Source organism: Periophthalmus magnuspinnatus, chromosome 3 (assembly GCF_009829125.3).
Source record: "Periophthalmus magnuspinnatus isolate fPerMag1 chromosome 3, fPerMag1.2.pri, whole genome shotgun sequence".
Classification (NCBI taxonomy): domain Eukaryota; kingdom Metazoa; phylum Chordata; class Actinopteri; order Gobiiformes; family Gobiidae; genus Periophthalmus; species Periophthalmus magnuspinnatus.
Genome location: NC_047128.1, coordinates 48856 through 64551, shown reverse-complemented (window position 1 = coordinate 64551; position 15696 = coordinate 48856). Strand labels below are relative to the sequence as shown.

The following is a 15696-nucleotide window of genomic DNA, read 5'->3' as shown; positions in this document are numbered from 1 at the left end:
AGCTCCCTCCAAAGATTTTCTATTGGGTTTAGGTCTGGAGACTGACTAGGCCACTCCAGAACCTTGATATGCTTCTTATGGAGCCACTCCTTGGTTGTCCTGGCTGTGCTTCAGGTCATTGTCATGTTGGAAGACTCAGCCATGACCCATCTGCTCTAACTGAGGGAAGGAGGTTGTTTCCCCAAATCTCTCAATACATGGCCCCGGTCATCCTCTCTTTAATACAGTGCAGTCGTCCTGTCCCATGTGCAGAAAAACACCCCCAAAGCATGATGTTTCCACCCCCATGATTCACAGTAGGGATGGTGTTCTTTGGATGGTTCTCATCATTCTTCTTCCTCCAAACACGGCGAGTGGAATTAAGACCAAAAAGTTCTATTTTGGTCTCATCTGACCACATGACTTTCTCCCATGATCCTCTGGATCATCCAAATGGTCATTGGTCAAACAGACGGGCCTGGACATGTGCTGGTTTCATCAGGGGAACCTTCTGTGCCATGATTTTAAACCATGAAGTCTTAGTGTATTACAAACTGTAACCTTGGAAACGGTGGTCCCAGCTCTTTTCAGGTCATTGACCAGCTCCTCCCGTGTAGTTCTGGGTTGATTTCTCTCCTTTCTTAGGATCATTGACCCCACGAGGTGAGATCTCACATGGAGCCCCAGTCCAAACAACCAAAACATGAACGCCCTTTGAGACAACTGTTGTTGTGATTTTGGGCGTTACAAAAATAAATGAATTGAATTGAATTGAATTGAGGGAGATTGACAGTCATGTTTAGCTTCTTCCATTTTCTAATAATTTCTCCAACAGTGGATCTTTTTTCACCAAGCTGCTGGGCACTTCCCCTTTGCCCTTTCCTTGTGGAGGTCTACAGTTTTGTCTCTTGTGCATTTTTTCTTTGGTCTTGTCCATGTCAGTAGTTGGAGTCTTACTGATTGTCTGGGGTGGACATGTGTCTTTATGCAGCGAACGACCTCAAACAGGAGCTTCTAATTTAGGAGAATAAGTGGAGAGGAGGTGGACTTTTTAAAGGTGGACTAACAGGTCTGTGAGGGGCAGAATTCTAGCTGATAGACAGGTGTTTAAATACTTATTTGCAGCAGTAACATACAAATAAATTATTTTAAAAATCATACAATGTGATTTCCAGATTTTTTTTTAGATTATGTCTCTCACAGTGGACATGAAGATGAACATTTCAGACCCTCCATGATTTCTACGTGGGAGAACTTGAAAAATCACAGGGTGTTCAAATACTTAGTTGCCTCACTGTATATGAAGTATGATGTATGGAATTATGTAGTCAAGAAAAAAAGTAAATAACCACTTAATATGTTTTATATATTTTATATACAAATCTTCATAGTTTGCAGCCTTTGGTTTGTTGAAGTATTTAGTGGAGTTATTTCACTTTTTTTTTTCTCTAGTACATCATTCCATATATCTTAGTTCATATATTTGATGTCTTCTGTGTTTATATAAAATGTAAAAAGTAGTAAATGAATGAGATTTAGTGTCTTGTACATATAAAAACCTGCACGTGTCTTTGAGCAGCGCCTTCACTGTAAAAACATTCTCTTTGATTCTTGCCAAACTTGTTCTTCTGAAACAGGAAAAGCCCATTTCATCACCAACGGCATAAAAGCAGAGTGTTCTCACTCCACACCATACAACACGCCTGTCCTGGACTTAATGCACCACGATGACGCAGCAGATCTCCTTCATGGTGGAGAACCAGCGCCGTATGGAAGCTGTGCAGAAGTGTTTTGGACCGAGCGGGACCCGGATCCTGGACCCGGGCCGAGTTCTGGTCGGAGAGGGCCGTTTGATGAAGCAGAGCCGGCGTGGAGCGCAGCCTAAAGCCTTTTTCCTGTTTAACGACATGTTGGTCTATGGCAGCATCGTCATCAACGGCCGCTGGTTTAAGAAGCAGAAGATCATCCCTCTAGGTGAGAGAATTTTAATGACAATCTGATGTTTAACTGTGTTTTATCGTAGTTGTATGAGTTTGCTAGTTCTTTCATTACTTTACATTATTTTACATAATTTTACATAATTTGTGTATTTTTTATATGGATTAGCTCTTTATACTTGATTTTGTGCAGCTCTTTGGAGCAGTGGAGGCTGTTTAAAATGTGCAAACACTCCATTCCAATGGGTTAAATCCAGTACATACAGTAGATTAAAATCATCTTTTCTCAAATGGTGCTGCCCTGGTACGATGCATGTCCCATGTTCTTGGGACACTTACCTTATGTCTTCATGTTGTTGCCAACTTGTTCTTGAAACATCTGTAGAGTCTCGTAAAGACTGATTTAGATTTTTGATCAATTTTATTTTTTCTGACTGACTTTAAACTGATAACATTAATCCTGATGAAAATATAATCCAAATATATGTAAAAATTAATCAAATTTCTTCATCTTACGTCCAAACTCTGATCTAAACTTTTGCTGACAAACTGGCTAATCTTTCATACTTCAAATTTACTTCAGCGATGAGACCTGATCTGATGTCTGCATTTACTGAGATTATTATTATTATTATCATTATTATTATTATTGTCATTTAATCTTAACATGCTCCATAGACCACTCCAATATCAATGGTTTAGTCTGGATGTAAAGTGGAACTGCTATTTTTAAAGACTAAATATCAAGCAATCAATAAATATAACTTTATTACATTGCCCCCTAGAGGCAGTTTAAGCTCATTGTTCAGATAAAATACAAAAGGAATTGTAGTTTAACAGTTGATGGTTAAACTCTAATCTATATCTATAAAAGTCATGTGTTGTGTATCTCATTATCTGGGTGGTTTGGTCAGTCGTGTCGTGTTTATCTCATTATCTGGGCGGTTTGGTCAGTCGTGTCGTGTTTATCTCGTTATCTGGGCGGTTTGGTCAGTCGTGTCGTGTTTATCTCATTATCTGGGCGGTTTGGTCAGTCGTGTCGTGTTTATCTTATTATCTGGGCGGTTTGGTCAGTCGTGTCGTGTTTATCTTATCTGGGCGGTTTGGTCAGTCGTGTCGTGTTTATCTCATTATCTGGGCGGTTTGGTCAGTCGTGTCGTGTTTATCTCATTATCTGGCGGTTTGGTCAGTCGTGTCGTGTTTATCTCATTATCTGGGCGGTTTGGTCAGTCGTGTCGTGTTTATCTCATTATCTGGCGGTTTGGTCAGTCGTGTCGTGTTTATCTCATTATCTGGCGGTTTGGTCAGTCGTGTCGTGTTTATCTCATTATCTGGGCACTGGTCTGGTTTTCTCCCCTGGCTGTTCTGCTGTGGTATCGGTCGATTCATCTTCACTTTTTTAAACTTGTCTCATTTTGTGTTTGCAGAGGACATTGAACTGGAGGACTTGGAGAATGGTTTCCAGATGAAGCACCAGTGGTTGGTCAAAACTCCCCGTAAATCTTTCTACGTCTCTGCAGCGTCTCCAGACGAGAAGCAGGCTTGGATGGAGCACATCGAGGTGTGCAAAGCCCGTCTCCTTCAAAGCAGCGACCGAAGACCCAGCTCCAGATTCGCCGTTACCTGGATTCCGGACCCTGCCTCCGCCATCTGCATGCGCTGCTCCCGGAAGTTCACAGTGACTCACCGTCGGCACCACTGCAGGAAATGTGGCCTCCTGGTTTGTGGAGTGTGTTCCCGAAAGCGTGCGGTGATCGGGAACATCCATCCCACCAAGAGGCAGAGGGTGTGTGTGCAGTGCCACAGCAGCCTGAGCCTGGAAGAGGACAGGAGAGGCCGCGGAGACAGCACCGGACTACGCTCTGATGAAGACGAGCACGTTAGCATTGAAGAACCACACTATGAAGATTACATCGAAGACGATTATCACCCGGTTAACTGGGCTGACAATGGGATGGAGTCTTTCTCTCCGTATGTGTACCTCAAACCCGAGCACGTCTGGCCTCCTCTGTGAACACTGCAGATGTTTGTACCATAACAGTGAAGGTTTCTGCCCCTGTGGCCTTTTGTGCGTAAATAACTTGAGATAATTTTAGTGATATAAAGTAATAGGTTATAGGAGGAAAGCTTTAAAGCAATAATGCAGGGAGAAAATTTAAAGAACACGTCAGTTTATAAGCATCAACAAATCACTTTACATCAAGAAACCACTTACCCATTCACACACCGGTGTACACAATCACTGGGGGCGAGGGGAGTTAAGTGTCTTGCCCAGGGACACAACCACAACATTCATTTGTGGGAGCGGGAATCGCACCGCTAACCTGTGGGCCAGTGGATCTGACAGCTCTACAAATGATGCTGAGAGTGGGGTTTGATCCGGCAACCTTTAAATCAGTGTCACTACAACGACTGAGCTACTGCCGCCCGTTTGTTCATTTAAAAATGTCTCTTTTAGTGGAGTCACCTACTCGTCTCCATGGAGATTGAAAAGTTTTAACATTCCAGACCAAACAACATGTTCATGGAGAAGAGGAGGTTTTGCACTGCACTTAAAAATATAGCACCCCTTTAAGTTTTCACCTGAGCGACTCTTAGAGAATCGTACGTCTAAAGAAGCTGCTCAGTGCCATGAGCCCGGGACAAAAGAAATTCTATTTTCATTCTATTTTTATCGGCGTCGTGTGCAATATTAATATTAACCGTGTTATTAAGTGACTTTATCTGTAAATATTTAAAAACAAACTCCTTTGTACATAGTTTATTTATTTTCTTACATGTAATGTGAACTTAAAGCACCTTTAATGTGAACGTTGGTCATGTGAACTGTTGTATTTGCCTCGTGTATTTATCACCTCAATAAACACAAACTAGAATCACCTGACTCTTTTTATTTGTTGCTAAAAGAAAAAATTAAATATATAAATTCACACAAATTTCACTCATTTTCAAGTTGACATAGCATAAAATATAAATAATAATAATATATTTATACTTCATCAATGTAAAATTTAAATGCAAACACAATTACCAAGACTCGCCCAAATGAAATGGGTAGAAGTAGTTCTGCAGCAGCGTCACATTAGTATAATATATATTTAAAATATACAGTGAGGCAACTAAGTATTTGAACACCCTGTGATTTTTCAAGTTCTTCCACGAAGAAATCATGGAGGGTCTGAAATGTTCATCTTCATGTCCACTGTGAGAGACAATCTAAAAAATCTGGAAATCACATTGTATGATTTTTAAAATAATTTATTTGTATGTTACTGCTGCAAATAAGTATTTAAACACCTGTCTATCCGCTAGAATTCTGCCCCTCACAGACCTGTTAGTCCACCTTTAAAAAGTCCACCTCCACTCCACTTATTCTCCTAAATTAGAAGCTCCTGTTTGAGGTCGTTCGCTGCATAAAGACACATGTCCACCCCAGACAATCAGTAAGACTCCAACTACTGACATGGACAAGACCAAAGAAAAAATGCACAAGAGACAAAACTGTAGACCTCCACAAGGAAAGGGCAAAGGGGAAGTGCCAAGCAGCTTGGTGAAAAAGGATCCACTGTTGGAGAAATTATTAGAAAATGGAAGAAGCTGAACATGACTGTCAATCTCCCTCGGACTGGGGCTCCATGTGAGATCTCACCTCGTGGGGTCTCAATGATCCTAAGAAAGGAGAGGAATCAACCCAGAACTACACGGGAAGAGCTGGTCAATGACCTGAAAAGAGCTGGGACCGTTTCCAAGGTTACAGTTTGTAATACACTAAGACGTCATGGTTTAACAGAAGGTTCCCCTGATGAAACCAGCACATGTCCAGGCCCGTCTGTTTGACCAATGACCATTTGGATGATCCAGAGGATCATGGGAAAAAGTCATGTGGTCAGATGAGACCAAAATAGAACTTTTTGGTCTTAATTCCACTTGCCGTGTTTGGAGGAAGAAGAATGATGGGAACCATCCAAAGAGCACCATCCCTACTGTGAATCATGGGGGTGGAAACATCATGCTTTGGGGGTGTTTTTCTGCTCATGGGACAGGACGACTGCACTGTATAAGGAGAGGATGACCGGGGTCATGTACTGCGATTTTTACTTTTAAAAATATGTATTCTGTATATAAGTTTAATGCCACACTGTGAAACATTCCATAAGTTTAATGCCACACTGAAACATTCCAAGTGAAGCAATAATATCCTTCAATGCTTCATCAGAAAAGTTACACAAGGGTTTTACTGTTGAAATAGTTGCATAAACGAGTGAAACTGGTGAGAGTATAATTAGTATTATTGACATTACATAAAACATGATTAATAATTTAAATAATTCCAATCATACTGGCACCAGTGTCACAATAACAACAGATACATAAACAAACGCCTGACAACAACAGGGCGTCTTTGGCCACAGCGATCAAAACGTCAGTGAAACTTGGACACAGTCCAGAAATATTACAGTAAAAGAAGGAGTCATCGTCTTCATCGCCTTCATCATCTTCATCATCTTCATTATCTTCATCTTATCAGTGACAGACGACAGGTTTGTCTATGAACCTGATAAATATCTGACTATGACGGATGTTTGTCTTGCCAGAAGAGGGTTTTTCCACCGGCAAAATTACCACAATAATAATGATGTAATTATTACATTTAACCTTTAACTAGAAAAGCACCAGGACAAGACGAACCAGACCAAGGAGAACTAGACCAAGAGGGACCAGGCCAAGGAGAACTAGACCAAGAGTAATGCTTTAATGCTGAGTCAGTAATGCTTTTGGTGCACTCCTGGATGGGATCGGTTTCACCCAGAGTGTGAATAAGCCGACTCACTGTCACAATCACACTCTAGATCTCGTTCTAACCTACGGTATTGAGATTAATGATCTAATTGTCCTTCCTCAAAACCCTATACTGTCTGACCATTTCTTAATTACCTTTCAATTTATACTAAAAGACTATCCAGCCCCACAGAAAAAAAAACTATAATGAAAAGAACATTATCAGATAAATCGGTTACAGAGTTTAAAGAAATTATTGAGCCATTACTGAAAGATATGTCATGTGACAATGACAATAATTTTAATCCAATTGTCACTGATCAATTGGTTGACAGAACAATGCTCACCTTAAAATCTGCTCTCGATGTTGTAGCTCCGCTAAAACAGAAAAGCATTAAACCAAGACCTCCGGCTCCATGGTACACGTTACAGCTCAGGACACTCAAACAACATGTGAGACGCACAGAGAAGCTTTGGCGCCGCTCGCGCTCTGAGCAGTCTCTGAAGGCATGGAAGCTCTGCCTGCTCACTTATAAGGCTGCTCTGCGGAAAGCCCGAACTAGATACTATTCAAATCTAATAGAAGTAAACAAAAATAACCCCAGATTTCTGTTCAGCACTGTAGCCAGGCTGACAAACTCCCACACTGCTAATGAGTCTCTTATCCCCTCGAACATTAGTTGTGATGACTTTCTTCACGTCTTCGATTATAAAATCACAACCATTAGAGACAAAATCAACAAAGCTACTCCAAAAATCAGCTCTGAGCAAATCCAGTCTGTAATGCCAATATCCCATATGGACCCTCTAATAATATTAGATAAATTTACTCCTGTTGATGAGGTGGAGATTACCTCAGTCATCATGTCGTCAAAACCATCAACCTGTTTGCTCGACCCTATTCCAATCAGACTCCTCAAAGAAGCCCTCCCCCTAATAATAGATTCCATCCATAACATAATAAATATGTCGTTAGAAAATGGTTACGTTCCTCAGCCCTTTAATTATGCTGTGATTAAACCCCTTTTGAAAAAACCTAACCTAAATCCTGATGAACTAGTCAACTATAGACCTATCTCTAATCTTCCCTTCCTCTCAAAAATTCTAGAGCGAGTTGTGGTGAAACAGCTCTGCCGCCACCTGCAGGACAATAATATATTTGAAAAATTTCAATCTGGATTCAGAGCTCACCACAGCACAGAGACTGCACTGCTTAAAGTAACAAATGACTTACTACTTGCTGCTGATAACGGGCTGGCTTCAGTCCTGGTCCTATTGGACCTCAGTGCAGCGTTTGACACCATTGATCACAACATTCTACTGCAGAGGTTAGAATGTGACATTGGAATCAGAGGGACCGCCCTCAAATGGTTTAAATCCTATCTATCAGATAGGTACCAGTTTGTTAGTATAAACCAGAGCACCTCTCCCTGTTCTAAAGTAGCCTGTGGTGTTCCACAAGGATCTGTGCTTGGTCCAATCCTATTTACTCTGTATATGTTGCCATTGGGGAACATTATCAGAAAACATGGCATTAATTTTCACTGCTATGCTGATGACACTCAGCTGTACTTATCAATGAAACCAAATCAGACTGATCAAATAGATAAACTCAGTGCCTGTGTGAAGGACATCAAAACCTGGATGACCTTGAATTACCTGCTCTTAAATCCTGAAAAAACAGAGGTCATTGTCGTTGGTCCCAAAGGTCAAAGAGATTCTCTGTCAGACCAGATAATCTCACTCGACAATGTGAGTATAGCTTCTAGTCCTACTGTAAAAAATTTTGGAGTCCTATTTGATCAAAATCTCTCATTCACAGCCCATGTAAACCTAGCTTGTAAAACCGCATACTTTCACCTGCGAAATATAACTAAAATTAGAAATATTTTACCTAAAAACGATGCTGAAAAACTCATCCATGCATTTGTTACTTCCAGACTTGATTACTGTAATTCCCTGCTCACCGCCTGCCCCAAAAGTACTATAAAGTACTATAAAGTACTATAAAGTACTATAAAGTACTATAAAGTACTATAAGGAGCCTCCAGTTGGTCCAAAATGCAGCGGCCAGAGTCCTAACAGGAACTAAAAGAAGAGACCACATCAGTCCTGTACTAAAATATCTGCACTGGCTTCCTGTCGAGCTTAGAATCAAATTCAAAGTCGTCCTCCTGACATACAAAGCCCTAAACGGTATGGCCCCATCCTATCTGCAAGATGCTATTGTCCCGTACCAGCCAAACAGAGCACTCCGCTCTCAGAATGCAGGACTATTAGTGCTTCCTAGAGTGTCCAAAAGTACAGTGGGAGGGAGAGCATTCAGTTACCAAGCTCCTGTGCTATGGAATCAACTCCCTGCTGATGTTAAACAGGCCCCCACAGTCTCTGTATTTAAGACCAGGCTTAAAACCTTCCTCTTCGGTATAGCGTATGACCAGGTTACTTAGTGAGGGAGTTAGGGTCATTAAAACCCGGGATAAGACAGGCTGCAGTAGGAGTAACTAGCTGGGGGAAGTATGGCAACCTGAGCACTATCCTCTACTTTGTCCTATTTTCTCATCAGCAATGCTATTCACATGTTGTCCCCTGTCCCACTCCCCCTGTGGAGTGTATCTCTTTCAGATCCCCCGATGACAGCTGGACCCTCTCCTCCTCCCCGCCTGGCCCTCCTCCTTGCCTGCCTCTCCTCCTCCTCGCCCGGCTCTCCTCCTCCTCGTCTGGTCTTCCTCCCCCTCGCCTGGCCGATTTCTTGTGTTGTCTGATTTTTCCTGTTGTGTCTGATTTTTCCTGTTGTGTCTGATTTTTCCTGTTGTTTTGTTTTTTGTGTCTTGGCGGCACGGTGACTGAGTGGCATCACTCATGTCTCACAGCAAGAAGGTTGGTTCGATCCCTGGGTCACCAGGCCTTTCTGTGTGGAGTTTTTCATGTTTCTCCTCGTGTCTGGATGGGTTTCCTCCGGGTACTCCGGTTTCCCCCATGAACCAAAACATGAACGCCCTTCGAGACAACTGTTGTTGTGATTTTGGGCGTTACAAAAATAAATGAATTGAATTGAATTGAATTGAAGAGGGACCAGGCCAAGGAGAACTAGACCAAGAGGGACCAGACCAAAGGAGACCAGGCCAAGAGTAACCAGACCGAGAGGAACCAGATCAAGAGGAACCAGACCGAGAGGAACCAGACCAAGAGGAACTAGGTCAAGAGCAACCAGACCAAGAACAACCAGACTAAGAGGGACCAGACCAAGAGAGACCAGACCAAGAGGAACCAGACCAAGAGAGACCAGACCAAGAGGAACCAGACCAAGAGAGACCAGGCCAAGAGAAACCAGACCAAGAGAGACCAGGCCAAGAGGGAACAGACCAAGAGGAACCGGATCAAGACGAACCAGATGAAGAGGGACCAGACCAAAGGGGACCAGGCCAAGAGGAACCAGACTAAGAGGGACCAGGATAAGAGGGAAAGGGCTACGAGGTCAGCAACACATGCACAGAGCATTTACAAAGAAACGTACAACAAGCAGTTGAAATGTGAGTGAAAGTGCAAGAGTCATTTACAGATTTAAAATGATATTATAAAGTATATTATTAACCTCAGTTATAAAGAACCAGGAGCTGTATGAATGACGGTGGATGAGAAGAATGTTCTGGGATGCCAGTACCTTTTAAATAATATGGGGTCATTCTGTTTTCCAAAATTATAAACTGTAAAAACACAAAATTAAACTTCTGATACCATGGAGATATTGTAGGTTTACTGATGGGGGCATAGAATGGTGAACAGCGAAAAGGCCCTGGGTTCAGTTCTGGACCTGTAGGATTTTTCTATGTGTATGTTTTCTTTGTCGTGTGGGTTTACACTTCAGTCTAAAATGTGAACAGCACTGTTTGTTACTTGTCCAAACCCTGGCTCAGAATCTGGACTTCCCTCACTCCTCACTGCCCCTGATCACAGGCAAAGGACAAATGTAAATTATCTTAATAATCCTACCTCAAACCTGTGTCGGGTTTTTAGGCATCTGGTGCTTTAAAGTCGATGTACCTGATTTTTATTAATATTATTTTGACCTGCTTACACAACATATCTGTACTGTTGTTGTATGTTTGTTAACTGGACCTCTGCCACACACATTCTGTAGGACTAGCATTTTATCGCTCGTCTCCTCTGACCTATTTTCTTGCAGAACAGCGGGCCCCTGTTTTGAGTGATTTATATGAGCAGTAACAGACTTATGGACTCAGAGCTGGGATAAACAAAAGCCAAACACGCCCAGAGCCTCAGAGTACAGTTATTTCACTTTAAAGTCTCTGCTGACAGGCGACAGAGCTGTCAGACCGGTTCCTCTGTGAACTCTGGGAACGTGAGCTGTCTGTTTATCAGATGTCAGTGACTAATGCCTATTAATTGCCCACAGCCTTAGCTGATATTGTTAATGTGGAGAAACAGTGGCTCTGCTCCGAGCTCCTTGCCTCTCTCTAAAGCTCTTTATAAGAAGGAGACATGTGGAGTTGACCTGTCTGCACCCAGCAGGCTGGTACTTTAAAACTGAGAGTCCATTTTTGTTCTTAAAAGGCTTGTTTCTGAAATCTGTTGCTTCCCGTAATGAATCAGTCTGCAGAGGTGAGCGCAGGTGAGCGCAGGTGAGCCTTGTCTGTCACTGCCTATGCGTCATTTTTTTGTCCATCTGATATCACCTTTACACATTTATAATGACATACTCTTTACATGTGTGTTGTGTTCACGCACACACAGACACACACATTTTATATCTGTGTGTGTGAACACTACACACACACAGATATCGTTGGTTCCTTTGTTTTGCTTCAAGTCAAAAGAAACACAGAAATAACTGTCATTATTGCTCCAAAACCAGTTTATCTCTTTGAGATGTGAGCAGAGGGTCTGTGCCTGGGAAAAACAGAGGTTTTGTTTACATTTACACAAAATATTTAGAATTGTGAAATGTATTTTAAATAATATTTTTATCTCTTCATTTATACCACACACTGTTTATATAAATGGACATAGCTAACGTGCTAGCCGCTGCATTACAAACAGGAAGTGATCTTGGGCGTACTTCCTGCTCCATGGACTCTGGCTCCAATTCACTTTCTGTGTAAAAACTGTGTCCTCTCTCTGTCCCCTCTGTGTCCCCTCTGTCCTCTGTCTGTCTCCTCTGTCTCCTCTGTGTCCTCTCTCTGTCTCTGCTGCTTCAGACTCATTCTGGTCTTAAATGTTCGTATTAACCCTCTACATGATCCTGGGGTTTTTATTTCACTTTTGTGTCTGTAAATCAAGATATGAACATTAAAGACAGACACATTGGAGTCACTCTCTCTCCGTCTTTATCCAGTCTGTGTTTATCCTGGAGACATTCAAACCTTTCTCTTGTCAAACACATCACAGTCTCAGTCTCAAAACAGATGAGTTCATTTAAACCTCTGTGTTTCTCACAAAGGGGAAGGAAATCGCTCATAACATTTGTAAGTTTTGTGCTTGAACTAAAGCCGATTCTGTTTCTGTTCCTCTTCAAATAAAATAAGACCCTGAAATGTGTGAAATTATGTGATTACGTCTTAATGGAAAACACCAGCAGCACCTTTGACCTTTATTTAAGTAAAGCCTTTTGTGACAAATATGTGTAGGCAACTCATTTTTGTCTGCAGTACTTTGAACTGAACATTCTTATAAACACTATAATCTGTACTATAAGATTATTATAAACACAATAATCTGTACTATAAAATTATTATAAACTCTATAATCTGTACTATGATATTATTATCAACACAATAATCTGTACTATGAGATTATTATAAACTCTATAATCTGTACTATGAGATTATTATCAACACAATAATCTGTACTATGAGATTATTATAAACTATATAATCTGTACTATGAGATTATTATCAACAGTATAATCTGTATTATGGGATTATTATCTGAGATCTTCCATATTGTTATTGTTTAGGACGGTCACTGATTCTGATCAAAAATGATTCTCAAAAACTGTGTGATGTATTAAATATCTGTCAGGTCATTGGCTGCTGTTTATTACAAAAACAAATCTGATATCCCATTAAACTACAGAAGATAAACTGTTCAAACAGCCTTTGTTTCTGGAGGTATAATATTTACATATAAATAAACCTTTAGACTCTTTCACTCAGCCCTTTGTTTCATAACAGGAGATGAGTTTAAACCATCACTGTTCATATGTAAATAGTGGAAAATAGTAACTGTCTTAGTGTTGTTGTTGTGTCTTGTTTTTACCTGTTTGGATGTTATTCTGTTGTATGTTGAAATTTCTGCTTCTTGGCCAGGTCGTCGTTGAAAATGAGAATTGGTTCTCAACCGACCTACCTGGTAAAATAAAGGTTAAATTAAAAAAAATCAATAAATAAAATTCACTCAGAACAACACTGTAGAAAATGTATTTATAAAGGACTCCTTCAAACACAGAATACCTCACCTGCTCGTTTGTTATTGATATGGGAACATTTAAAACCAGATCACATGACTGTGTACGTCTAAAACCTGGAGCCACTGCAGCACTTGAATAATGTGGAGATAAACATTTATAATCACACCTGCTCCTGTTTTTAATGTTTTAAATGGTTTGTTTTTTGTTTTATATTTTTCTGTATTTTGAACAGAGCTCTCATAAAAAAGAGTCTGGTGCTCTCATCGGACTCTCCCCGTACGAACAAAGAGAAATGCTTTGAATCATTGATGTTTCTTACCAGGTCATTAGAAACTGAATTTGTCCCTTGTGCAGTTCACACTCTTCTTCACCAGGGGGCGCTGTGTCTCCAATGTTTCTCCAGGCAAACTTTAAGGTCTTTGTGACTATTTTTGAAGGTTATCCTTCTACTCAAACTACATGAATCCACAGGTTTTTAAATGTGATAATTTCAAACACAAAGGATGAAACAGCCAAACCAAAACAAACAATTCAAGAGTTTATATAAATAGATATGACCGTTTCCCTCGTCAAACAGGACCTTTGTGTGATCGGATTCAAAATGCTCTGTCTAAATATAGATCACACTGACCTCAGCAGTGCTGTAGTACTGCAGTACTGTAATACTGTAATACTGTAGTACTGTAGTAGTAATGTGGACTTAAACCTTTAAACTCAGTTCTGTGACTGTATTTCTGCCCAGCAGCTTCTACAGCTAATGGTAAAATATTAATGTTGATTAATGTTGATTAATGTTGATTTTCAAGATCATATTTTCATATTTTCAAAACTGTGTCTGTTGATAAGTTGCATTTTAAAGGTTCACTATGTAACTTTTAATGACAGATGTTTTTATTGCTCAAAAATATATTTGAGAAAAAATGCATTCTTACAGTGGGCTCTCCACAGATCTGACTTGTGACCTGGCCTGGTGGTGCCATTTGCTGGTAACAGCAGTTTAATGCCATAGTGTGAAACCTTTGCGTGGCACATTCAGACTCTGATCTTTCAGTATCATCCAATCAGATCTGTTTATTTCAGTGACATGTGAAACGAAGGAGCTCATTGGTCGCCTGTGATTCACAGACGAGGTCACATTTCTCCATCAGATGAAAAGAGTTTATACTTCGCTCATTAATTCTGCACAAATGCTCCATTCGGGCCGTGACATACATATTGTTTTTCTGATACAAATGGCCCACGTCTGTCCCTGAGTGGCTAATCCACCTGTCAATCATGATCATCTGAACTCGGAGCCAAGTGCTACAAGTGGATTCAGAGCTTCAAAGCCTCCAGGGAACCCCAACATGTACAACTATTCATCCCACAGATGAGTTATCTTCTCTGGGTTAGCCTGAGCCAAGTGCCCCTGGTCCATAACCTCCAAGAAAACACACAACAACAACAACAACAACAACAATAATAATAATAATAATAATAATAATAATAATAATAATAATAATAATAATAATAATAATAATAATAATAATAATAATAATAATAATAATCCCACACACAGCATGTTTCAGGAGACTTCATCATGAAGCTCAATGAGAGAAAGACAAGGGTTTGAGCTCCACAAAGCAAAGTGATATTTTATATTCAGATCTGAGGATCTGAATATAAAATATATTGAATGTGTTTTTCTGTACTACATATTCCATGTATGTTACTTCATATGTCTGATGTCGTGTGTTTATAACATGTACAAAGTAGTGAACATAAAGAAAATGTACACTGAATGAGATTGTGTGTCTTTACACTGGTGTATTCATCACTTTTACAGAACTAAAATCCCCAAAGACTCAAGTGTAAGTGTCAGTAAGTTTCAGTGGGTGGTATCAGGACTAAAGGTGAGCTCACGTTTCCAGGTTTCACAGTGGGACCGGTCTGACAGCTCCTCTCTCCTCACTCTGAAAAGCACTGTTCTTATGAGTTTGTCTTGTGTTTATCTGAACATGAGTCAGTCTGTTTCTGCTCGTGTGAATCCATCAAACAGGGGCCCACAGCACCACCAAAATGTAGATCAGAGGGTAAACGAAGCAGAAACATGACCTTTGACCCCAACAGAACACAGGATATGTTCCGTCTTTCCTAACAAAAATAGCTTCTTTAACTCCTCTCTCAAACCATTTGTTTTCTGTGGCAAAGATCACTTCCCTCTCTTCAAAGGAGTGGTTAGTGTCTTTGAGATGGAGATTTACAGCAGACTGTAGTCCTGAGTTGCTCTCTCTCGGTGTTGTTTCATTCTCTTATGAAGTGTCTGTTTAGTTTTTCCAGTGTAACGCTCACTCTTCACTGAATGGAGTAGACACATTACTTTGTGGCTCGGAGTTTTGTCCTTTGGGTGAACCAGTTTTTATCTTAAAGTGTTTGTAGGTTTGAAAAAGACAGGAATCTCATACTGTCTGAAAATTCTCTGATGTTTTTCAGAAGATTTTCAGGTGTTACCATTCCTCTCTGATTTGTTGTGATGATTATTTATGTTCTGATTTGTTGTGATGATTATTTATGTTCTGATTTGTTGTGATG

The 15696-nt window shown here is 40.5% G+C and overlaps 1 protein-coding gene across 1 annotated transcript; it reads left to right on the top strand.

The window, feature by feature from the left end:
• Positions 1-1674: 1674 nt before the first annotated feature.
• On the top strand, positions 1675-4728 carry plekhf1 (pleckstrin homology domain containing, family F (with FYVE domain) member 1). Its single transcript, XM_033991648.2, has 2 exons — positions 1675-1953; positions 3344-4728. Exons 1-2 carry the CDS (start codon positions 1707-1709, stop codon positions 3928-3930), a joined length of 834 nt encoding a protein of 277 aa, XP_033847539.1. The 5' UTR covers positions 1675-1706; the 3' UTR covers positions 3931-4728.
• Positions 4729-15696: the final 10968 nt, after the last annotated feature.